Source organism: Rhea pennata, chromosome 13 (genome assembly GCF_028389875.1).
Source record: "Rhea pennata isolate bPtePen1 chromosome 13, bPtePen1.pri, whole genome shotgun sequence".
Lineage (NCBI taxonomy): Eukaryota > Metazoa > Chordata > Aves > Rheiformes > Rheidae > Rhea > Rhea pennata.
This window is the reverse complement of record NC_084675.1, coordinates 21,083,632-21,107,333: the sequence shown is the minus strand read 5'-3', so window position 1 is coordinate 21,107,333 and position 23,702 is coordinate 21,083,632. Positions and strand designations below refer to the sequence as shown.

The 23,702-nt window shown below is 43.0% G+C and overlaps 1 protein-coding gene across 4 annotated transcripts; it reads right to left on the bottom strand.

Annotated features, from left to right (window-relative positions):
• Positions 1–1,943: 1,943 nt before the first annotated feature.
• Positions 1,944–19,926, bottom strand: MTHFSD (methenyltetrahydrofolate synthetase domain containing). 4 transcript variants are annotated; one of them, XM_062586736.1, is made up of 8 exons: positions 19,873–19,926; positions 19,572–19,675; positions 18,225–18,338; positions 17,337–17,450; positions 15,211–15,301; positions 14,244–14,356; positions 13,900–14,025; positions 1,944–4,563 (listed from the first exon to the last, which is right to left on the bottom strand). In XM_062586736.1, the coding sequence occupies exons 1-8, from the start codon at positions 19,898–19,900 to the stop codon at positions 4,033–4,035; spliced, it is 1,221 nt and encodes a 406-aa protein (XP_062442720.1). In that variant the 5' UTR covers positions 19,901–19,926; the 3' UTR covers positions 1,944–4,032. The 4 variants fall into 4 exon arrangements, with proteins under 4 accessions (XP_062442720.1, XP_062442721.1, XP_062442719.1 ...); XM_062586737.1 differs by having other exon boundaries at positions 18,225–18,299; XM_062586735.1 differs by lacking the exon at positions 18,225–18,338 and adding an exon at positions 18,063–18,176.
• Between the last annotated feature and the right edge of the window lie 3,776 nt (positions 19,927–23,702).

Here is a 23,702-nt window from a genome sequence, read left to right as displayed (position 1 = left end):
AAGGGGTCACAGAAAGCCAATTAGAGAGTTATCTTGAAGCACTGAGGCCTCTGAAGTTTTAGGCTAGTGCTTCAGTCATGCCAATAAACAGGTGAAGTATGGACAAGTATCTGCCTGAGATGAGGCACAAACTAGCCATGCATCTCTAGCCAAGTTCAACCTAGGCTGCAGAAAGACAAATGCAACTGGCATAAAAGGCAGAATTATCACTACAGTAAAAGTTCTCATCTATAAAATCTGTTAATTTAGACTCTAAATTCTTCAGGGTGTGGACTTTCTAGTTTGGTTGTTGGTAAAGTATCTTGTGTTGTCTTAGTCAGGGCCAGAGTAAAACACAAGCAGGCTTCAGTTCCTAGTTTCATCATGAGATCAGAGTCTAAGGATTCACTAAGTCTTGCATTTCAGTTGTGTGGATTCAGAGAAAAGTCATAAAGCGACTTGTATATAACTGATGTCTTCCTGAGCGTGCAGAGAGGCTGAAACAATAGATCTAAGAGATGCAAACTGCCCCATTCACTTTTTTTTTTTTTTTTCCCTCCAAAATCTGCTGTCTTCCCCCAAGTAGGAACTTGGTCAGGCCACAAGAAAAAATCCACATCACACAGCTAACAAATTAGAAAGCAAAGTAGTAGTGTGCCTCAGGCAGTCTTGCATTATTTAATTAAGGAACAATTTAGCATCTTGCATTGAAATGTCTTTTAGCTAAAGATGAGCAACTTTACAAAAAAAAACAGTAGGGGCCTCATTCTTGCCACAGCTTCCCTTGCTGTCCAAGGCAAAAATCTCACTGACTTTAAAGTGTGCAGGGTCAAAATCCTACTAAATGTGTTAATAGACAATGTATTTGAGAAAGTATGAGACACACCGTTTTCCTCACAGGTAAGCTTATAGACCAGCTTTGATGCAAAATGAAAATACTTAGGTTCTTACAAAGTCACATTTTATTTTCATTGTGGGTCACAGCAATCTGTGTGTGGCATAATATTCTTTACGGTTTGTTATCTTTAAAAAGGACATGGTATGTTCTTAAGTCACGTTTGCTAAGAGAAAAATTCTACCGAAACTAAAGCAGGCTGACATAAATGAGTAGGTCAAAGTAATGATTGTAGGGCAGCCTAACCTGATTTCTGAGGACTACTGTTTTGTGTTCGTGTGACTTCACAACTTCTTGTTACTAACTTTATGCAAAGGCTCTGAACCCTGGAGAACTTTGTGTAGCTTCAGGCTTTATCTTCAACAGCTGCCTGTACTAATTCCTTTCCTGAAGCTTGCTGCTCTTGAAGCAGAGATGACAGAAATAAACTTGTACCTGCACCTCAGTTGCTACTGATTAGCTGAAGCTGCTGACACAGATGGGTTTGCAACAGGCTGTCAAAGTGACCTGGACCAGCTGCTATCTTGAATTAAGAATTTTTAATGACTTCAAGATGGCAAGGCCCAAAGGATATTACATTTGTTAATAACCCAAATCAAAAATGACTCGCTTAAGTTGAGAAGACAGTATTATAGCAACATCATCATCTTTCCCAACCATGCAAAATGCTAATGAATAGTCTGTTAACTTAAGTTTGTGGTAATTATTTTTTTTTATTCTTTTTTTTCTGAAGCTGCTAACCATACTTACATACCTCTGTCTAGTTAGTATCTTTCCATTAACATGATTTGGACTGTTAATTGGCTATTGGGAAAATAACAACGTATTACTTATCACTGTGAAATCTGGCCTTGCAACACACAAGAAGAAAAAGGATGGAAGAAAAATACAGAGATCAGTCTACTTGGAGATAGATCTAGCATCACTCATGTTATGGGTTGAACATGGAACCAAAACTGCAGAGAGGAAAAAGCATCAAAGAGAAATTAAATGGAACATTCATGGTGCATGATAATCTTACATTAGCAGAAGACAGAGAGAAGGCCAGAATTAATTTCTGTTTCATTGCTTTTGAGGTCAGCTGATCTTTAATTGTGTGTTGTGGTTTCTGTCAATCATAAAACAGACTTGCTACAGTACTAGGATTAACATGAAAAAAAATGCTAGAGTACTTTCAAATATGTATTAACATATAAATGCAAACCACTTCTCACTTATAAATTTCTTAGTTGTTCCTCAGTTAAAAACACAAAACCATTTTTCTCCCCTGTGGTTAATAGTGGTTATTCTTATCTGTACTGAAACTTCAGGAAAGGAAATAAGTCAGTGTGAGGAATTCCTGCAAATGTGACCAGAGTAGGCTGGTTCAATCTGTAATACAACAGGCGAAGTTTGAGACGATGGAAGTTTTCATTGGCAGTGTAACTACTTTTTAACTGCTAAGGTCACACTTGGGCATCTTCACCAAAGCAAGCAGTATTATAAGAGTCAAAAAATACCAGGTGATCATGTTACTTTATTTGCAGCCATTTGGAGGGAAAAGGGGTGATGTCTCTCTCTCTCTTTTTTTTTTTTTTGTGCATTTTTTTGGCTTTTCCTTTCTCCATTTTAAGCTTATGATATAATGAGTCTGTTCAAGCGGTAATATAACCCAACTCTTAGCCCTGAAGTGCACATCTGCTGAAATAAGATAGAGGACTCTACAGTGCTTATGTTTGAATTCAAACTAAGTGTTATTGAAAGTAATTTTGAGCTGGAAGAAAAGAGAGCATTTGAGAACACAGCACTATTTCTTGAGAAGGTTCTCCTTTGTTGACCTTACAAGAAGTTGAAGCAATGCTTTCCTTGAGCCGCTGTGCCCAGAGCACATGATAACGCTGAGAACATTTTATTTAATACTGTACGAAATGTCTGACCCTTGAGGCATAATAACGTGCTTAAAATATACTTAACAGTACCCTCTGACTAAAAAAAAAGTTTCCAACTTGTACTTAAAAAAAAATCCATTTAGATGCTTATTTTGACTATGTGCCCAGCATCAATGGCAAAAGTGCTTCTGTTTAGAAAGGATGGTTCAGCCAAAATTCAACTTGTTTTTCAGGAATAGGGAACTGAAGAAAAAAATAATAAAAACCATACCAAATAAATCGTCATTCTGCTTTATTCTGTAAGTGAATAATCATGTGTGTGCAAGTCTTACTGTTCAAGCTAGTGCTTCCCTATAAAGTAAACTTTCTGGTACTTGCTCTCTCTAACACGCACCACTCTGATGCTGTGGGTGCAGAAAGACCACCCTGGTGGTCACAAAGGCACAAGAAGAATAAGCTTTGCTACTCTTTCCAGCAACTTTTCAAACAACTCAGTACCTGAGTAGTTTTGACCATGGTCCATCTGCTTTTCATTTCTGCTACAACCTACATTAATGCAATTTCACCAAGGCAATGGAGTTGCACTGAATTATAAAAGACAACAATCAGAAATATTTAGCTTATAATTCTATGTATCCATGAAAGAGGCACCTAAAGTGTTTTGGGGAAAAGGGAGAGAATAAAATTGGTATTTGCTTTCATCTCCTAGTCTGAAATAAGATGTACAAGATAAAGTGCTTAGAGAGGGCTGAATTAAGGTAAGATCCCTGAGAAGGGGGCTACACTCCTTATGTTAAAAGAAAAAAAAAATTGAAAACTTCTAAAAGGCAAGACCTGTTTCTTAGCTAGCAAGACTGTAATCCTTGAAACACAGTTGCTGCCTTTTAAACTCACAGGTATAGATTTGCACGTATACTCTGTAGATGCCACTACATGCAGCTGCACACAGATGTCAGAGGGCATGTTTTATCCAGGCTTAACAAACAGGACAGCAAAGCAACCCAATGCCAATGGAAAAGGAAAGCACAAAGTGTGGGTACTTTGTGGCTAACTGTATAGAGGCATGGCCCCCTCTGTCATCCATCTTTGTAAATACCTTCTGCATATACTACTGCAGGAATTAATTAGGCAGGCAAGTCAGCTGTGATATCTATGCCTCGTTTGTTTGAGGCAAAGTTGGTTTTGCACTTCATTGTTCAACCTGTAGAAAATCAGAGGATGTACTAATAGCCTTGAAAACTTAGGTTGGCTTCTCACAAAACAATAAAAAACTCACCTATTTTTTTCCCTCTACTCATATTCATTTTTGACTATTGATTTCCCCTTGACTTGCCCTTTGTTTCTCTGATTCTTGGCTAGCTCAACTCGCAAAATATTGCCCCTGAGGCTCAAGCCTTTCAAAGAGGATACAGCATTCTCTGCAGTTGCTTTATCCTTGTAATTGAGAAAAGCCCTGTGCTGTGCTCCTTGCCAATTCAGTCGTAAAGGAGTTGCATGGAATTCCCTTAAAGCACACTTCAGCTCGCTCACTCTTGTAGTGGGAGGTATATTTCCCACATAAACAGTAGTAAGCATGCCAGATTCCTCTAATCTGGGACTTAAAGAATCGCTTTCAACATATTGTTGTCCTATTTGAGCCGAGCCAGTTGCAGCCTGCGGTCTTGTATTTTCAGCCATTGCCTTCTCATTTAACACTGCTGGTTTGCTGGCATTTGCCAAGTCTGGATGTTCGTCTTTGAGGGTAACATCTTTGCCTGCCTGTTTCTCTCTGTATCGAAGACTCTTTAGGATGGGAATTTTTTCCAGCATCTCATAGCTGACCTAAAAAAAAAAAAAAAAATTTTTTTAATTGAATTTTCTCTCCTTCCAAGGAAATGAAAGGACTATCAGGACTAGTTTGTACCATAAAAACGGGAACCTTATTATATTGTTGCCATTCGGAGTGCCAAAGCATTCAAAATGTTACTAATTGCTGGCCTTAGTCTGGAGTTGCTCCCTAAGCAAACACTGTAGGACAATAAACAAACATTAGTTATTCTAATTATGCAAACTGCTCAATGTAGATCCATCAGGAAAATCAAAATCAAACTCAGAGCTGTTAGATTTTTGACATTTATTTATCAGGGTGCATTCAGATTTGCATTCTCACTGTTACCATTTAATATTTCCTTTACTGAGGGCCTGTGATCCTGCTCTGGCAAAATTTTACATGCCAACAATCCATCAGGCACTTCTTTCTGCAGACCTCCTTGCTTTCTTTCCCCTTAAAACAGGATATCCCATAGGCTGGGTCATACAATGGAGAGGGACTATGGCGTTAGTCAGCAGCTGGGGAGCGTGCCTTCTGGCAGGGCTCCTACAAGCTTGGGCCCAACTGGAGGCACGCTCTCCGGTTGTGCCACATCACTGCAGTTTCCCTTCTTGCCCTTTGACCTCATATACCCCCTGCAGCTGCTCATCAGAGCCCACATCAGTCTGCTGTATGGTATCAGAGTGGAAAAGTGCCCTGACACTGTACTTCAAAACTGTGAACCCCCTACCCTTCCACTAGCCCCAGGTCATAAGCAGCTTTTCTGGAAGGGCTCTTCCTCTCAAGAGCTGAACCCTATCAATCTCAGGCATGAGATGCCCCAGGCTGCACTCAGTGACTGGCAGGAAACTCAATGGTTCCCCAGCTAATGTGATCTAACTCTTGGCTTGCAGACTGCAGTTGGAAAGAGGAATAATTCATACTTGGCTGCTGGACAAGCAGAACATCTATCAACGTAAGACCCAATTCTTAAATTTAGCGAGCAAAATAGAACACAGGGAAGAGATGCTCAAGCTAGCAGCCCATGCAGTGTGAGCAACCCACTCTAACAGAGTACTGCACCCGAACTTACAAGCCACAACTCTCAGCAGGCTGTACCAGACTACAAGCACACTCAGGCTACAATATGTTTGCAGATCTCTCAGCTCAGATCTCTCTTCTCAGACCCCTCAAATTCCTCACTTTACAATTACAGTTAGGGTGAATTTGGATCTAGCTGCACCACACAGTGTATAAAATGTAATGATCTTCAGGGAAAGGTGCTCATTTCTAAAAGTGACTGGAGTAAACTGGAAAAGAGTGTCCAGGCAATAGTAGACCGAAGCAAAAGAAAAGCCAGTCAAGAGAAGTTTCTTAAAGGTTCCCAGGACTCTTCTCCCAAGGAGCAAACAAGCCAGCTTTCTTTCAGGCTGAAAAAAAACCCCAAACAACAACAACAACAACAACAACAACAAAAAAACAAAACAAAACAAAAAAAAAATTACATTAAGTCCAGCCTAGCTCCATCTTGTTAATGTAAGATCAAACAACAAATAGAGCTAACCAGCACAGGCAGAGTCTGCCACTATTCTGCTACACTGCAGAACCAGAGTCAGTGTGTTTGGGATCAGACCCTTTAAACAAGCAGACTTTATGATTGAGAAGAATTTCTATACAAAACCGGCCTGATCTGGCAGCCAGTACAGAGAGACAAGGACTTCCACTGGGATCCTTAGCGCTCTGAAAGGTATATGCCATTTTCAGATTTTGAAGAGTTATTCCTCTATGGACTCTTGGATTGATTTGGGTTCCTCAACCAAGAATTCGGACTGCAATGTCTGACAGCAAACTCCCCTTCCCTGGGCAATACAACACCAAGCCAATGGCTGAAGCCATCTTACTTTGTTTTTACTGGCCAACAATTAGGAACATTTGTTGTCCTCTGTCAAATTTCTATGTGAAATGTAAGCTCTATGCTAATTAAATCAAACAGGAAAAACATTTTTTCTATTCTCATGCAACTAATCACTCCTGGATCCAAAACACAACCTCAACCTATTACCAAGTATATTTACAGTTCCTTTCATTCCCAAATTAAACTTAGTTCCTGACATGCAGACTGGGTGTTTATTTTGAAAGATCGACGCTACCAAGGGCAAGCCCTCATCACTTTGTAGATTACAGGACTCAATGAGATGAACACTGAGAGGCCAATCAAACTCCAGTCCTTCAAGGACAAACTGAGGAGATGATGTAGGCAGGCCAGAGGCCAGCACACTCTCTAACAGAGATTTCAACTGGCCAGGCTTCAACATGGCCTCGCTTCTCAGTGAAGTGACCAGCAGTCTCTGGCACTAAAATTAACAGAGCTCTTGGAGCTACTGTTCCAGGCTCCCTGCAAACTCAGAAAGATGCAGTTGCAATCATAGAATCAGTAAGATTGGAAGGGACCTCTGGAAATCATCTAGTTCAACGTCCCTGCTCAGGAGGGGCACCTAGCGCATGTTAGGCAGGGTTGCATCCAGGCGGGCTTTGAAGATCTCCAGAGAAGGAGACTCCACAACCTCTCTGGGCAACCTATTCCAGTGCTCCGTCACTCTCACAGGGAAGAAATTCCCCCTCATGTTCATGCGGAACTTCCTGTGGTTCAATTTCTGCCCGTTCCCTCTTGTCCTGTCACATGGGACAAATGAAAAGAGTTTGTCCCCATCCCCTTGACACCCTCCCTTCAGGTACTTATCCACATTGATAAGATCCCCCCTCAGTCTTCTCCAGGCTGAAGAGGCCCATCTCTCACAGCCGCTCCTCACAGGGCAGGTGCTCCAGCCCTCTGATCATCTTTGTAGCCCTGCGCAGGACTCTCTCCAGTAGCTCCATGTCTCTCTCATACTGGGGAGCCCACAACTGGACACAGTACTCGAGGTGAGGCCTCACCAGGGCTGAGTAGAGGGGCAGGATCACCTCCCTCGACCTGCTGGCAACAGTCTTCCTAATGCACCCCAGGAGACCATTGGCCATCCTGGCCACAAGGGCACATTGCTGGCTTATGGTCAACTTGTCATCCACCAGCAATCCCAGGTCCTTCTCTGCAGAGCTGCTCTCCAGAAGGTCAGCCCCCAGCTTGTACTGGTGCCTAGGGTTAGTTTTCACTAGGTGCAGGACCCTGCACTTGCCCTTGCTGAACCTCAGGAGGTTCCTCTCTGCCCAACTCTCCAGCCTGTCCAGGTCTCTCTGAATGGCAGTACAGCTCTCTGGTGTACCAGCCTCTCCTCTCAGCTTGGTATCATCGGCAAACTTGCTGAGGCGGCACTGGCCCCTCATCCAAGTAATTGATGAGTAAGTTGAACAGGATGGGATCCAGTACTGAGCCCTGTGGGATGCCATTAGCCACAGGCCTCCATATAGACTCCACACTGCTGATGACAACCCTCTGAGCTCTGCCTTTCAGCCAGTTCTCAATCCACCTCACTGTCCACTCGTCTAACCCACACTTCCTGAGCTTATCTAGGAGGATGTTATGGGAGACAGTGTCAAAGAACACAATAGGATATGTGTATCCATAAGGCCTATTAACCAGTTATCTATCAAACTGGAAGTTCTGATCATTAAGCAAGACCACAAAGTGAAGTTAATCATTACCTGAAATTCATCCCCTGTGTATAGATACTAATAAGTACAATATCAAAGAAATGAAAGCAATTGAGCAATTGATCTGGCACTCAGACTTGTCTGTATTAGAAAACATTCTGCAAAAAAAAAAAAAAACAAAAAAAAAAAAAAAACACAGAACAACAAAGAAAATCTATATGAGCAAGTTCTGACACTGTCAACAGGCATCCCTCTGACAGGGAAAGAGGCAGAGGATTTACCATAAAGGCATTGTTTCTTCACTGGGGTCTAGGACAATCTTTCAGCTGAGTCAAAGCTTTCAAACCCTTCTCTATCTTCTCCCCTAACTCTTATGTGAGGCAAAGGCAGAAACAGGAATTTCAGAGTATTGATTCACCACAAACCAATTCACCACCTTTTTGGGGCTGTAGGAGGTGGAAGACAAAAGGGCAAAGGGGGCAGTGGGTGGCTCAGGAGGGGAAAGAGTTTGCTCTGCTCAGTTGCAAAATACCAAACAAAAGAACTCTTCTGTGGTAGTACAATATGTTGCTAATTACAATCATGCAAAAGTTTTTGTCTTGTGAGCTGGAGAGGATTGCAATGATTTATTTCCATGTGGAGAGTGTCCAAAGATATTCCTCCTCTCTTTCAAATAAGCTGCACGTTTCTTGGTCTTGTGCCGGCTGGTCACTCCTCCCTAGTCTTGCATAGTGATTAAAGCTAAGCCAGGATCTAGGGGACTTGGGTTCTACCACAACGCTTGTTGATCTCATTATGGAGACCTGGGTAACCCAGTGACTGAGGCTTCTCCTTTTGCTCCCCTCCCACTCCTATAAAGTTAGAGCCAAACCATTTACTGATGTTTGTAAACTTTATATAGAGTGCTGTGATGTAGTTAAATGATTGGCTTTGACAGTGAAGCCAGCTGAAGAAGTTTCCTATCATCCCTCAACCATCAATTACCAGTCCAGTTCGATATTTCAGCCCTCTGGGGCTGGCCAACACAAAAGTACTTGCGGATCTGTGCTATAAACTCAGCAACTGAAGTGATTCAGGTTAAAAATAACTCCACCAAAAGGCAATTAATCATTTAACAATCCTGGCTTGTCCCTGCCATAGCTGGGAGAGCCTTGGGGAAAGAGGACAGCAGGGTAAATGAATTCTTCTGGCACACACTTACCAAGCTATGGGAAAGGAGCTGAGAAGGGAAATGTGGCCCCTTTCTGACAGAAACCTGAAGAAAACAAAGTCTGGGTTACTAACTGCCAATACAAACCTCCTAGCACTTAACCCTGAGCATCCACTCTTATGACACCTGATTTGGTCTCAAAACCATGCAGAGGCAGATGGACTTTTGCAGCATCTCTGTTGGAACATCAAGAGCTCTCTTCAACCTCTGTTATTCCAGAACAGTGAACATAGCCACTTTCAATATTTTTCCGAGGAAAATGAAAGATCTGTTTATCCTCTGACAGAATGAGTAATGCTGACCCCTGATACAGTGCAGGCCAAGCCAAATACCACTTTGATTTCCCTGGCAGCAAAGGCGGTGCAGTTTTGATGTACAGCAGATGCAAGAAGGACAGTTATAGAATAGAGAGCATGCTAGATCTGCTATTAAATTCTGCTTCACCAAGCTATTGACCCGTGTGCCCAAACGAATATTAGGAAATATGGTTCAGGATGGAGACAGATACTGCTGCCCTGGGTGGGGCTGAGGGTGCTGTGGGGGAGGACTGAGAAGGAGGCCTAAGAGTCTCTAGCAGAGCAGATCCAGCAGCCCTTTCAAGTCCTAAGGCTAGTAAGGTGAAAGAGTTTGAACGATGCATCCTTGCCCACCCTGGAGGACGTCTGACCCTAGACTCCTTAAAAGGCCTCCAGAACGGAGTCCATTTCTTGTGCTGTGTCCTTAAGCAGCTGCTTGTTTCAATGAGCACTGAGTTCACGGGAGTTTAAAACGGTGGCACAGACAAAGCCAATACAGCTAGGACAGGCTAGTGCCGTCACACATTTTATCATTCATTTGCACAAAATGTCCAAATATGTGCACGCAATGCAAGGGCATATTTCTGGGAGTTGGCAGCCCATAAAGTTTGCTGGTGTCCCTCAGGAGAAAGCAACTTATGCAACCCACATTTGGAATCCATCAGCAAAAGCTGCCTCCATGGGCTCTATAGCAAGGGTCAGATTTACAAAGGTGTTGAGATCTTTAAGCACACATGGAAGCACTCCCTGATTGTGCCATCCCTCCAAAAAAAGCCACGGCTAAACTGATAATAATTTACTTCTTATGGCCAAGCTGTGTCCGTGCTAGAGGTTCTGCCAACTTGGGTGTGTGATTTTTCTGAGCCTTGAAATATTATTTTATTTTCCAAATATTCTAGCACAGACCTGGATCAAAAGCTGATGATTGTTAGGTATTGCCTCTGCCATCAGATACTAAACTCATTCAGCATTACATGCTCCCAGTTTGTTTCATTTTGGGAAAAATCTTCTCTTGCTTCTATTAAATTCTCAGCAAAAGAATGATTCAAACAAACAAACAAACAAAAGCAAAAAGAAAAAACCACAAACCCCCACACAGAAGGAAATGCTTGCTAGATTCTAGTTTTTTTTCCACCAGCTACTCATTTCCCTCTCCATGACCCCAAATATTTTAATGAATCTGTATAGTTTCAAAATAAGCACAGCACAAAATAACTTCATAATTGTGACAAACATAATAGACAGTGTCACAGATAAATATCACAGCTACCCATACAAAATACTAAATGAGAATGTAAGTCGCTTCATGAATTTAGAGTTCCCAGAAACAATGGGTTAGATTTTTAAGAGAGATGAAGCCAAATAATTCTCCATTGGCATCCAGATAAATTAGCCAAGTTTTCCAGCATACTCAATTCTTAGAAGCTTTTGCTCTCCTCCAAAAATATTTACTGATTTTTGAAACCCTGACCTCAGATGCAGAAGACTTCTCCCCTCACACACTCCAGTGTTACCTTCATAATTAGAAGTGTTTCTAGAGCACCTAGTACTGATTTTGATAATGCTTCTTTGACATCAGTAATATTTTATTTCTGATAAAATAGCTATATTACTTGGAAGTCAGCTTTACTTGGATTCAGCTTTTCTGGGCTAAAAATTGTAACAGGCAATTCACATCTTCCTGTTTTTGAAAAAAGCATACTACCTTGACAGCATGGAATAATTCAGCTGCAAATTCTGCACTGAGGGTACCTGAAAGGAAGCAACTGAGGGCAAATCATATCAGTTACCCCAAGAGCTGTAAATTAGTTATTATCAGAGTAACACCTATTTCCACTTATCTCCATATCTGACTCACTGCTTCATTCTTACATAACAACCAAATGTACTCCAAGAAAATACAGTGCCTCTTTGAGCACAGAAATTCAGCCTGAAGATGTACTTTTTTTTTTTTGCTGCTTAAGTATCTTTTGACCTCTTGTGAGCTGAAAACAGAACACATGTATAGATGGCTATAAGTCCTAATGGTTTCACAGAAAGCACATCCCTTAGAACAACGCTTAGTAGCAATCCCATGTTTGCAAACTTCTTTAATTTAAGCTCTTAAACCATTCTCTTGCTTGACCTAGTCATGTTCCTCATGGATGAGCTTTTCTGCAATGTATTTTACATACCACACATCTAACAATGCAGTTAAGCTACCTTCTGTTGACAAAATACCCTATTCACAAGTGGAGTACTTATTTACTCACTGTCTCTTAGTTCATTTAATTTTGCTCTGAGGAACAGGAATGCAATAGCAAAGCCAGGATTCAAAGGAAAAAAGGATGTAGCAACAGGCATGAAAAGCCCATAGACAAGCATTTAAATAGCAAGAATCAAATTCTGCATTTTTAACACCTTGACTATTAACTAGACCTCCCACTTTCAAGACTCTCCGTGAAGCAGCTGATCACAGGTACTTCTACAACCACAAACAAAACATACACAAGTTGCTCAGTTCCCTGTGAAAGAATAATGCAAGCTCTTTCTTCTTCATATATATAAGATACTTGGTTCTTGTTCCAAAGCAATGGAAACATAATGATTATCCCAGCTTTGAGTAGTAGTTCTCCAGTGTTCCTACCTAATCGCATCAAGCCCCGGGGAACAGTCAAAAGCTGGATCCTCTGATTTTCTGATGTTAAAACAAAGTTCAAATATTTAAATAAAGGCTCAGTCATGTAACATGTTCTGGTCTTGCAGAGAGCTTCAGGAAATTCAGCGAGAGCTGTATTTTTCAGACAATGCTCACAAATGTAGAGATCACTATAGAAGAAAAGCTTCATCACAACACACAAACTTTTAAAAACCCGTGCGTCTCAAGCTTTAGATATGACTCAACTAAACATCTACTTAAGCTTTAAATGTAAGCACAAAGGAGTTGTCATAAGCTTGCGAAGTATTTATGAAGCATATGTCACATCAATCTTGAATTTTTCTCTGAAAAGCAAAGAAATGCAAAGATAACAGTGAATGCAATACATTGCTTGGGAACTGACTGACTTTTCAGGAGTGGCACAAGCTACACAAAGATTAAAGGACCCTGCAAGAGGGCGTGTATTCCTCACACCTTTGAAAAATGTAGCTAGTAAAGGGAAGCAGAAGGGAGAAGAAAAAAGTGTTAGCAAGGTCATTCACTGAGACTGAATTCTGACACTAAGAAAGACAGAGTGTGATCAAAAGTATGTTGGCAAGATGCATGGGGCACAAGGGGTAAGTGTTCAAAACAATTACTTTCAGTAATATTCTAAAAAAATATGATTCAAAAATAATTCAATGGAAAAAATGCACTAGTACAGACAGACAGATTTTATTTTTATATTTTTAACCTCAAATCCTCAACCACAGTCAGGATAAAATACTCTCCCACCATTGGGATAAAAATAGTACTGGCTAGAATTGTTTGTTGTAGATACATTACCTTAACAAATTTAACTCTTTTTACTGTTTGTTAAGCGCTTGCCAAACAACTCCTGATTTCCCTAGAAGTATTCACTAATACTTCCCTAGTGGTTTCTGCAAGACAATGGTAAATTATTCCTCTTCTTAGTGCTCATACTGTTCATGGTTCAATCATGACCAAACAATAATTAAATAATTAAAATGAAATGATTAATAAGTGTACCAAGTCAGTATGCCTCCATTTGAAAGTGAGCTCCAGCCACAAATAATGCATCATTTGAAAGTAAATCCTATATATTCACTATGTATACAACAATGTACCAGCCACCAGGTCATGTTTTTCTTACAGAAACAGAGCAGCACATATTCCCTCATTCCACAGCCTAATGCCATAAAGTTATCCTTATGGCACTGTCTTCATAAAATGAAGAGAACAAACTTTAATCAGCTTTCAGGAATAGGACATGTAAGGCAAGGCAGCCACTCAGCTTCCACAGACTGTTATACCACAAATGACTACAAGACTACGTCTATCTTAAAATCCATAGACAATGTTTTCTGTGACTCTCGCACTATAAACCATTTGATGCATCAACCTCAGCTTCAAAAAAACATACTCTTCCTCTTCACTATTACCACTGACAAACAGCTGAACATAAAATCTTGTTTCTCAGTTTCATCTGCCAAATATATTTGTTCCTTTTTCAAGTATTTCCAAAAGTAGAAAAGTAATTTTCCCTACAGAATTACTGAAGAAAAAAAAATGGGGACTTATCAACAGAACTTTGGTACGAGTAAGCCACCTTTAGCAGAATAACTTGCCAACTTGCCTTATGCCATATTATTCCCTGTGGTTTCAATCGTTTGCAGTTAGTCTTGATAGTTCTTGTTGGAGTGAGTATATAATCCACTGTTAAATCATGATCATCAAGAAGCTCTTCTGCTATGTCAACAACCTACAAGGAACAAGAAATATAGTAAGTAGTTAAAAACAGAATTCACTAAATTGTGCATCATTCCTGATGCCTTGCAACACAGCAAAATCTCTCACTGATAGTGCAAACAAAGTAAAGATGCTATGCCAAAACCAGCCAGGTTTCCTCTTCAGATGGATTGCTGAGTAGTACACAATTCTGAATCTTTAAAACTCTTCAGAGTGAATATTTTAACTTACCTGGCAGTCATGCACAATAGTAATTACAGGTGTATCCTTCTGAACTGCACCCATTGACACCATCATTGCATATTCCATGTCTGCATAACCTTCCCCTTTTCCAATTCTCCAGCCTAAAGCAAAAGTGAATAGTGATAGTAAACACAGAATAGCAGAGTGGAAAGGATGGTTCTGTCAAAAGCATGTGACTAAATTAAACAGTCTGCAACAGATAAATGAAGCATGGAGTTGTAACTTGGGAGAATTTCAGATTGGCTTCTGTTCACTGAACACACCTTTCCTTAGGATTAGCACTGAAATTAAAAAAAAGAATATCACTTTCAATGAATACCTGAAGGATCCCAGCAGCCTGCAACTCAGGACAAATTTGTGAGGAAAACAAAACTGATCCCATTTGGTTAAAATTGAAGCCTATTTACCAGCCTTAATTAGAACCATCTACTCATGTCAAATATGCATTAACTTTTTATGGACAAAAAGGAGGCTGGGTAACAGACAAAAAGGATTTTATTTCTAGGTAATGGATAAAGTTGACAGAAAAACATTCTACTACTAGCTGGTCTATAAAATAGTAGAAAGTGCATTTTTTTCCCCAAATTGGTACGGAATCAGCAACTGCAACACCTATCCTTTTACACTTCCCTTCTCTAACAGAGGAGATCCTCTGAACAAAGAGCCCTCCTTGCTCACACCATGCTTGCCTGAGAAGTTCTACTGAAAGCCAGAACACTGGCCTGCAGGCTCCAAACCACACTGTTGCCTGCCCACCACATCTTGGTGGCATTATTGTGAAGCAGGCACTGATTCTTCCTGACTGGACTGAAATCAATAACTTGTCACACAGAAGAGACTAAACTCAAGACAATGATCCAGTTCCAAAGATGTTCAGGCTTGCCAAAAGGAACACTGAAATTTATGAATCACAGCTTAGTGCTCTCCTTCTGAAAAGTTTATGGGACTACCATACCTTTTTCAGAGACAGCCACTGATCCTACAACCACCAAGTCCACTCGTGCTTTCCCATCAAGACCTATAGGCACACTGTATTCTTTTACACCCTGCAATCAAAACATAATTTTAGGATTGCAGAGTGCTGAACCTCCCAACTAGTGAGACAGAAATCAAGAATATTCTGATAAATCCAAGTAGTTCCCCAAGTTTCAAGGTGTATAACTTGGCTACACATGGAAGAAACATTTCTGAAGTTATCCTCTAGGGAATCCTAGAATACATTTTCTACTACAGTGATGAAAGTTTTGGCACACTTCAGAGAGTGCTATTCAGAGAGTATGTGGGCACTTTTGCGAGCAAGATTATTTCTTTAAGACTGTAAGCTCTGAGTTCGAAACCCTAGACTGGGCATCTATTTTTGAAAATGATGGCAAGCAAAATGAATTGCGTGATAGTCATAAAATGTAGGTTCCTCTCCCTGAGGATCTTGTGTGCTGCAAATTCCTAATTTAATTCTTACGTACAAACCCTGAAGCTCAGTTTAGACACAGGCAAACACAGCATAAAGATGTTAAGCTGCTTGTTTGAAGTTACAGAAAATGCTTTGCTGAAGCACAACCAGGAACACAATCTGAATTGCCGTTTCACGTCATATCCACTGTACTGTCAGATTCTCTGCACATGTATCATTAAATGCATCTTCCAAAGCTGCCTACATGCTCCCCAACAATTTGAGGGGTGACCATCATTCAGGATGTGCCACTGTCAAGCTAAGCTATCTTTGCTGAAACCACCTAAGACACTAACGAATGGAAAAACACACTGTTCCTGGCAAAGGGAAAGAAAAGCCTTACCCAGTCACCTCTTCCTTTCCTGCCCCCCCATCCTTTTCTTCCCTTTCAGGATCCTCTTCAAAGAATACTTTCTGCTCAAATTCTGTACAAAAGTGTAGAAATTAAACTGTTTCACTTCAGCTTCCAAACTTTAAGGTTTCAGAATTTTTTAAAAAAATATTTGTAGATTTATTTTATGACTCTTAATACAGGTGATGTAAATCATCCTCACACCAACTCAATCTTGTCCTAACTTAATCTTCGCAATAAAAGGACAAATATTTTCAGCTTAGAGCACAAAAGCAAAAAAATCAATAATTTGTGGCTGACTCACTTTATCAGAGTAATACTCACTACCCACTTCACAGCAACGTTGTCAGAATTGTTTGTATAATGCTTTGTAAACACAAATTGCTAATAGCATTTATTCATTAGTATGCCTGCCTGGGGGGTGGGGGGGGAAACAGACACATAGTGGCAAGATCACAGAGGAGATATGAGGCCTGAGCAGGTCAAAAGAAAGGTCTCTTTCAAAAGCGCTCTTCATCCCTGAAAAGCTTAATTAGTTAATGACCTTAATGAGCTTCTTTGTTCTATTAACAATTACCATCCATTTACAGTCCTTAACTGAATACAGGATTACTGCAGGAAGTTCACTGCTTTCAGCTGGAGAAAATGAATAGTAGAACTTCATTTTGTAGAACTTTTATTCTTACATCGAATACAAGATGCACTTAAAATAATGCAGAATTCTTTGCCAAATGAGTTTAACTATACAGTTTGACATTTTAACACCAGAGGGCAGCAACACACCACAGAAAACAGCTGTGTAAGCAGCATTGCTACTCCTTAATTGAAGTAAATGACAGAATTAATGTTTCTTTAGACTTAGGATTCTAAAAGAACTGATCTTTCCTATACAGTACATTTAATATTTTATCGATCAGATTAGGCAAAACCTATGCACGCTAAAATACTTTTCCTTCTATAATTCACCAGCTGAAAACTGCAGAAGAAAATAGAAGTAATATTTACTAGAAGCTAAAAGATTTAGGTCATCCATAAAAGTTGCTCATAATGTTCCAAAAACATTCACTAAATACAGATATCGTACTAATAAATAAAATAATGCTGAAAAATACTGTGTGACAATTTAAATACTAGCAAAAAATTGTTCACAGTGGATGTATACACAAAATAGGAATAACACATTAGTAGAACAATATTTCATATTTCAACTTTACTTAGAATGCCTTAATTCAACACACTTTTAAGTATTAATTCAGACCTCCCCCTTTTTTATTCCTACTTGAGATGTAGCACATATCCGTAGAATCTCCTTAGTTGCACCTGAAGGTGGAACAATCTTATTAAACAGACCAGTTCTCAAACGTGGTGTTGGAACCAACAGAGTCTTCCTTGCCTGTGTAATAACAGAAGTTATCACATTACAAAGAGTGTAGACTCATCTTACACTAAATATATCGGGGGTGGGGGGGAAAGGAGGAAGTTGATTGTCCCATAGGTTTCCATGTGGTCAACTACCTTATTTGCTACAGAGTGGTTAACATTGTTTGTATTGTGCTTGTAGATGAATCCTCTCAGTGCAGTAAAACTTTTTTTTTTTTTTTTTTTTTTTTTTTTAAGGAAGTAGATGACAAGACATACCTATTAGTCCAAAGAGTATGAAACACAAACAAGTTACTCAAAATAACAAGCTAGAGAACACTCACTGCTCCAGGTTAAGTCTGTCACACATTCATTCAGTGATAAATGTAAGACAGTATGAAGCAGGGCTATCACACACATTTCTGGGAACAAGAACACAAAGATGGTGAACCAGCTGTTGCTCCACATAAACCCTAAACACACCTTTACCATTTGCCAAAAAGGCAAAGACATCCTCACAGAAGCAGCCTCATGAGGCTTACCACTAATAAAACTGAAATAGGAGAGATGCCAGGTGCTCAGCAAAAGATGCTGTGAACTGCACTATTGCTGTGCTCCTCCTTGGGGGTGCAGAGGTGCCCATTACCTGCAGTGCAGCTAGCCGAACACCTTCTAGAGGCTTGTCAGGATCCACTTTAATCTCGTTTGCTCTGTTGAACTCATCAAGCTCTTTAATAGAGCAACAAGCCTGGTGAGACCCCTGTGTGAAGAAAGGAATTGAGGGAGACAAGAGAACACATTTACTTACTTCCAGGGTTAGAAAGCGAGCATTCTTCTGGGGAGCATCAGGGTTTATTTTTACAGTATTGGCAGCTTTGAATTCCTGTAAACCCAGAAGCCTTGTTGCAGCATGGGAAGCACCCTGTTTTCATAAGATACCAGCATATCAGCAAGGAGTTTAAACCAGAGATGGGAAATCTGTACTCTCTCATCAAGTAGAAAGGCTGATTTCTGTAGGAGTTGTGAGGGACATATTGCACGTTTTATGATATTTTCTATGGGAAGCTCTCACTGTTGCTGGGCTTGACTAATATCTTGCAGGCCTCAGAAAGAAGGGGAGCCACGTATATTCACACTGCCTGACTTCTGCCTCATCTGTACCTAACTCAAAACTGGAGGCCAGTTTCTGTTTTTAATCAATGAATACAGATAGATTCCTCTAAACATAGGTCACAATCAGATACTTTTTTCAGATGAGCCACTTCCTGGACAAGGTGCTCTCTAGAGACTAAGTAGATCTCAGAACATTCAATTCTTAACCAAGTAAGATGTGAAAGGTTGGGAGAGCACAGATTCCCATCACTTAGCGTTTTCAACTCTGATATCCTTTTGCTTAAGGGGGGAGATAAAGTCTCAGGCTCCCTCCTTTTCAGCACTTTCTCTCTCTCTCTCTCTTTTTTTTTTTTTTTTTTTTTTTTTTTTTTTTTTTTTTTTTTTACCTCAAGGCCACTGCCCTCCTTGTGATACTGAGGCAGTGTTTCTGCCAGTCCCTCTGGCAAAAGCAGGGCCGATCCCCTAATGCCGCTCATGGGCTAAAACACACAACACGCATCCCCACAACACTATTATGATCATCATTTCTTCAACATATGGCAGATACATGGCTGCACACCCTGAACCTGGATCAAAACAGGCAGACAGTAAAGCCCTGACCCAAGCAACTGAGTTTTGGAAGCCTTCCTATTCCTTTCTCCCACTCATCAGCTAAGAGCATAAGGCAGCCAGAGCAGGAAGAAGAGCTCTCCCAGCACTGCTCAGCAGTAACTTTGGCACTGGTCACAACTGAGCCACACATTATAGCTCCAAGGCCGAGTGCTGGTGGTGATGGGAGGTCTCCCTCGCAACAGGCCTGCTGAAGGCCTTAGATGGGCAGATTTAATTCCAGATGCCTCAGTTCCCCCATTCATGAATATATTTACATCCCTCACAAGGTGTTTTGGTACAACTGGGCTACAGACATGGCCTGCTAGGGCTGCCCCACTGCTGGCATGGCGGAGGGGTGCCCACCGGTCTCAGCCTCCCGCTGCCGTCCGTCCCTCCCTCCCAGCGCAGCCCGCAGAGGAGCGCCCAGGCACAGCACCGCAGACCATCGTACCTCGAAGTTGGGGATGCGGTGGTGCACGGGCCGCGGGAAGGCGGCCAGGCCGCTGGCCTCCAGGTAGTCCCACACCTGCTCCCGCACGTCCCACTTGGAGGCACCTGCGGGAAGAAACGCAGAACAGGCCAAAGCTCAGAGCGCCGGAGGCAGGAACCGCCGCCATAGGCCGCCTCAGGCCGCCTCCGCCCAACGGCCGCGCCCAACGGCCGAGCCCCTAACGGCCGCGCCCCCACAGGCCACGCCCACAAGGCCACGCCCCCCGCCGCGCGCCCCTGCCGCGCGCCCCCGCCGCGCTCACCCGCGCGCAGCCGCACGGCCCCCTCCATGCCGGCGCGGGGCGGAGCCACCCAGCCGGGCCCCGCCCCTTCTCAGCGCACGCGCGCGCGTTCGGCTACGGTGGCGTGCGGGGGCCAAAACCCGTCAAAGTCAAAGCGTCTGTGCGTGTGTGTGTGTGTTGGGGGGGCTGGATTCTGCCCCAATCGGAATTACGACTCTTAGCGAAATGTTTCATTTACACATAGTATCCTCCCGGGGCTCTCCCAATGTGCTGTTGTTGGCTGCCTTTTTCCTTTCTCATAAGACTCCCTCGCTGGGCAGTCTTTGCAGCCAGGCGCCCTGCGGTGTCTTTCTGCCTGTGCTCTGCGAGAGCAGTATCAGGGCTCACCCGCCCCAAAACCTTGAGCAGCGTCGCCTTCCTTCCTCGAATTAAACATGCAAAGGGACGTGGGAATCATTGCGAGCTTCTGCCTAAAACAAAACAAAAAAAAGAGATGATGCCGCATAACCCCCAAGGTTACAGAAGTAGCATGGTCTCACTCTGCATCGTGTGTCATATCTCGGGGGGAAAAAGAAAGAAAGAAAAGAAAGCTTTTCATCAGATAAACTCCCAAATCAATTATTTTTCCATTTAAAATTGGCTGGTTATGAATATCCAGCCTTTGCAAGGGATTCCAGATCTCCCAGCACTTCTCACTTGCATTTAATAGCCCAGCAAATGATTAATCCGCATGATTTATTGTTTGTAGAATTAATATGTTCAGCAATCACTCCGAGAAGACGGAGAGTGCTGAGAATCCGGACATTCCCGCGTGGAGAGGAATAGCAGGGTCATGGGAACAACAGGACAGAAGGGTTATTTTAAAGCATGCTGGGGAAGGGGGATATGGCTGATGGATTTGTTTCCTAATCTGCCTGGCTCAGATGCTACCGAGACACATCCACGGTCCGAGGCGACTGTTGCTCTGCCAGCCGAGAGGCAGAACAAATTCGGATGCTCTTTGAATAGTTGCATATATATAGCTGGGCAGATACAAACGTATTTTCTCCACTGCCATTGATTGCTGAACTGTTTTTCACAGCACGGATCGGAGCCCAGGACTCCGCCGGGTGCAGGAGTCTTTCCCCCTGTTTTTTGAACTCGGATTAATACCAATGCAAGGGGTCAAATGCTTTGCAATAGCTGAAATGCACCTAGGCTTCACCTTTCCACTGAAATCCCTAGTGCTCGTTCAAATAAAGTGCTCAGAGCCCTGGTCCTGCAATGGGGTGCATTTAGAAAGAGCCTTTTCCCTACCTCCGAGTGCTGCTGGAGCCAGTGGGAATCCATCCAGGCATAATAGACCACCCATGTGGAGCAGGGCCTGAGCGTTTGAAGCTCATTCCTCTACTTCCTACTCACGGAAAACTCCCAGCGACTTTGATATCTCCATGGGGAGGTCGGGATTGGGCCTTTGGTGAGCAGCGTGCAGCCGCTCTTTAGTTCGGAGCTGCTCGTTGCGCTCCCAGCTGAGGAAGAGGAGGCTCGTGAGACCGAGCTCCTTTCCGGACACCACGGTCGGCGCGTGTGGACCCATCCTGGGGAGCCCGCCCGGACCCTCCTTTGGGAGACCCCCCCCATGCCTGTGGTCGGATCCTCTCTGGCCGCAAGGCTTTGGGTCCCCCCCCAAATCACTGTGCTGCAGCTTGTGGGACTCGGGGCTCCGCTCCACCGGACGCTCTTCCTCCTCTCATTTAAGGAAGTGAATTGTGAATCATTATTAAGTGAATAAATTAGCAATGATGCTGTGAAAATTAATGAATTAACAGCCACAGGGGCTCACATCTGATCAGACCACCTACACCTCTCTGCAGCCTCCGTGCAAGGCAGTTTTGTGGGTTCGGCTTCCAAAAAAAGAGGGCCCAAAACAGCACAGTAGAAATGAGGATATTTTGCCATAGGCTCTTAAATGAGGAGTTTGCTAATTGGTGACGTCTTTTCTACCAGTTTACTTCTCAGCTTTGCTTCCATGGGTCTGAAGTCCTGTTTGCTCCAAATTACTTTTCCAGGATCTCTTCTATTCATACTGCAGCCCTTAGCATTAGTGTTAGCAGTTCATACACATGACAGTGGAAAGTCTCTCTTTTTAACGGAAAGTGGATAGGACCACCAAAATGCCTAGTAAATTATTCCATTCAACAGGTCTGAATTACTTCTAGTACTCATTTTTAAAAAAATGAATAAAATACTGTAGTGAAAGAGGTTAAAAAAGGATCCAGAATTTAACACAAAGATAAAATGTAGCTCTTGCTTGAAGCACTCACAATTTGGGAAAAGACCTAGAAAAAAGGGCAGTTCCTGATTCATACAGCGTGGGGTTGCGAATCCCGGTTTGCAAGGTGGACAATGCAGAAAGAGACTCCTTGTGCAAAGGGAAAACAGACCAAATGCTCCCTGCAGACTGTTGCTGAATTAGGTATATGACTGTGATCGGTTTTGCATATTAAAAATTAAAAATAGGCTATACATTTCAAAGGCAATGGCTTTTAATGATAGATTCATTTTTCTGAAGTATTTACCAGGGTACTAGAAACTAGTCTTTTTGACCGATGTCAGGTGAGTTTGTGTGTGTGAATAAACTGTGCACAACCGAATTTGTGTGCGTACTACCTAAGCCAGCACAGGAGGCAGGTTGGCACAGACTGACCTGTTGGAGGCCGGCGGCATCACCTGCCGTGGGGAATAGGTGTGGGGCTGTGCTGCTCCCCGGCTGCCGCTTGCCTGGCTGGAGCCTGCGCGTGGGTCGGTTGCTGATCCGGATGCGGAGCAGCAATGCACAGCCAAGGGCAGGGCTCAGCCGGATTGAGCCCACTGTTGGCATTGCCCAGGCAGAGAAAGTTCACTTTTCTTCCTTTTTTCCCCTCCTTTCCTTCCTTCTTTCCGTCTTTCTTTCATGGCTGTCTCTCTCTTTCTTCTCTTTCATTTTTTCTTTCTCTTTCTTTTTCTTTCTCCATCTCTTTCTCTCTCTCGCTTCTTTCCTTCCTTTGTTTTCCTTTCTCTTCCTTTCGCCCTTTCTCCCTTTTTCTTTCTTTCTTTCTGTCTTCATTTGTCTCTTTCTTTCCTTCTTTCCTCTCTGTGTCTCTTTCTCTCCATTTCTTCTTCTCTTTTTCCTCTGTCTCCCTTGCTTGATCTGTTTATTCTCGTCTCTTTCCTTTTCTCGCTTTCTTGCTTGCTTGTTTTGCTCTCTCCGTTTTTCTTTCTCTCGCTTTCTTTTCTCTCTCGCTCTCCTCTGCTCCCCCGTGCCATACGCCTGCACAAGCCCGCAGAGCGGCCGGCTGCGGTGCCGGTGCCGGTGCCGGTGCCGGTGCCGGTGCCGGTGCGGTGCCGGTGCCGGTGCCGGTGCCGGTGCAGAGCCCGCGGCGGCCCCTGGGGGGCAGCACACGCCGCGCAGTGCGCTGCCCGCGCAGGTGAGGGCTGCGCCCGCCGCGGGCACCGGCAGCGCCGAGCGCCGCCGGCAGCGCCGAGCACCGCGGCCGCCGCCCTGGGCGCCCTCGCGGTGCCGGCGGCCGCCGCTCGCCGGGCGGGTCCCGGGGTGCCCGTGCGGCGACACGGGCAGGCGGCGGCTCTCGGGCGCTGGCCGCAGCCGAATAAAACCGCCGTCCCGGCACCAGCTGCTGCTCGCGTAGCGCGGACAAACGCCGCTCTCGGGAGTCCCGCAGAGGAAGGGCGAAAGAAAAAGACTTTTCCAGGGACGAGACAGTATTTCCCCCATGCCTTTTGCTCTCTTGCCTGAAAGGACTCCTCTCTTCCCGGTCCCTCGTTTTGGAAGCTGGCTTTTTTTTTTTTTTTTTTTTTTTTTTTTTTGGTAATAT

What these genes read in the sequence shown, in the direction of transcription:
- MTHFSD (XM_062586736.1), bottom strand. Translation starts at nt 19,900, where the DNA reads ATGGAGGGGGCCGTGCGGCTGCGCGCGG. An exon ending in GGATATGTGCTACATCTCAA is followed by an intron (nt 15,302 to 17,336) that starts GTAGGAATAAAA and finishes TTTTGATTGCAG; the next exon opens with GGTGTAAAAGAATACAGTGT. An exon ending in AGTGGCTGTCTCTGAAAAAG is followed by an intron (nt 14,357 to 15,210) that starts GTATGGTAGTCC and finishes CTTTTGCTTTAG; the next exon opens with GCTGGAGAATTGGAAAAGGG.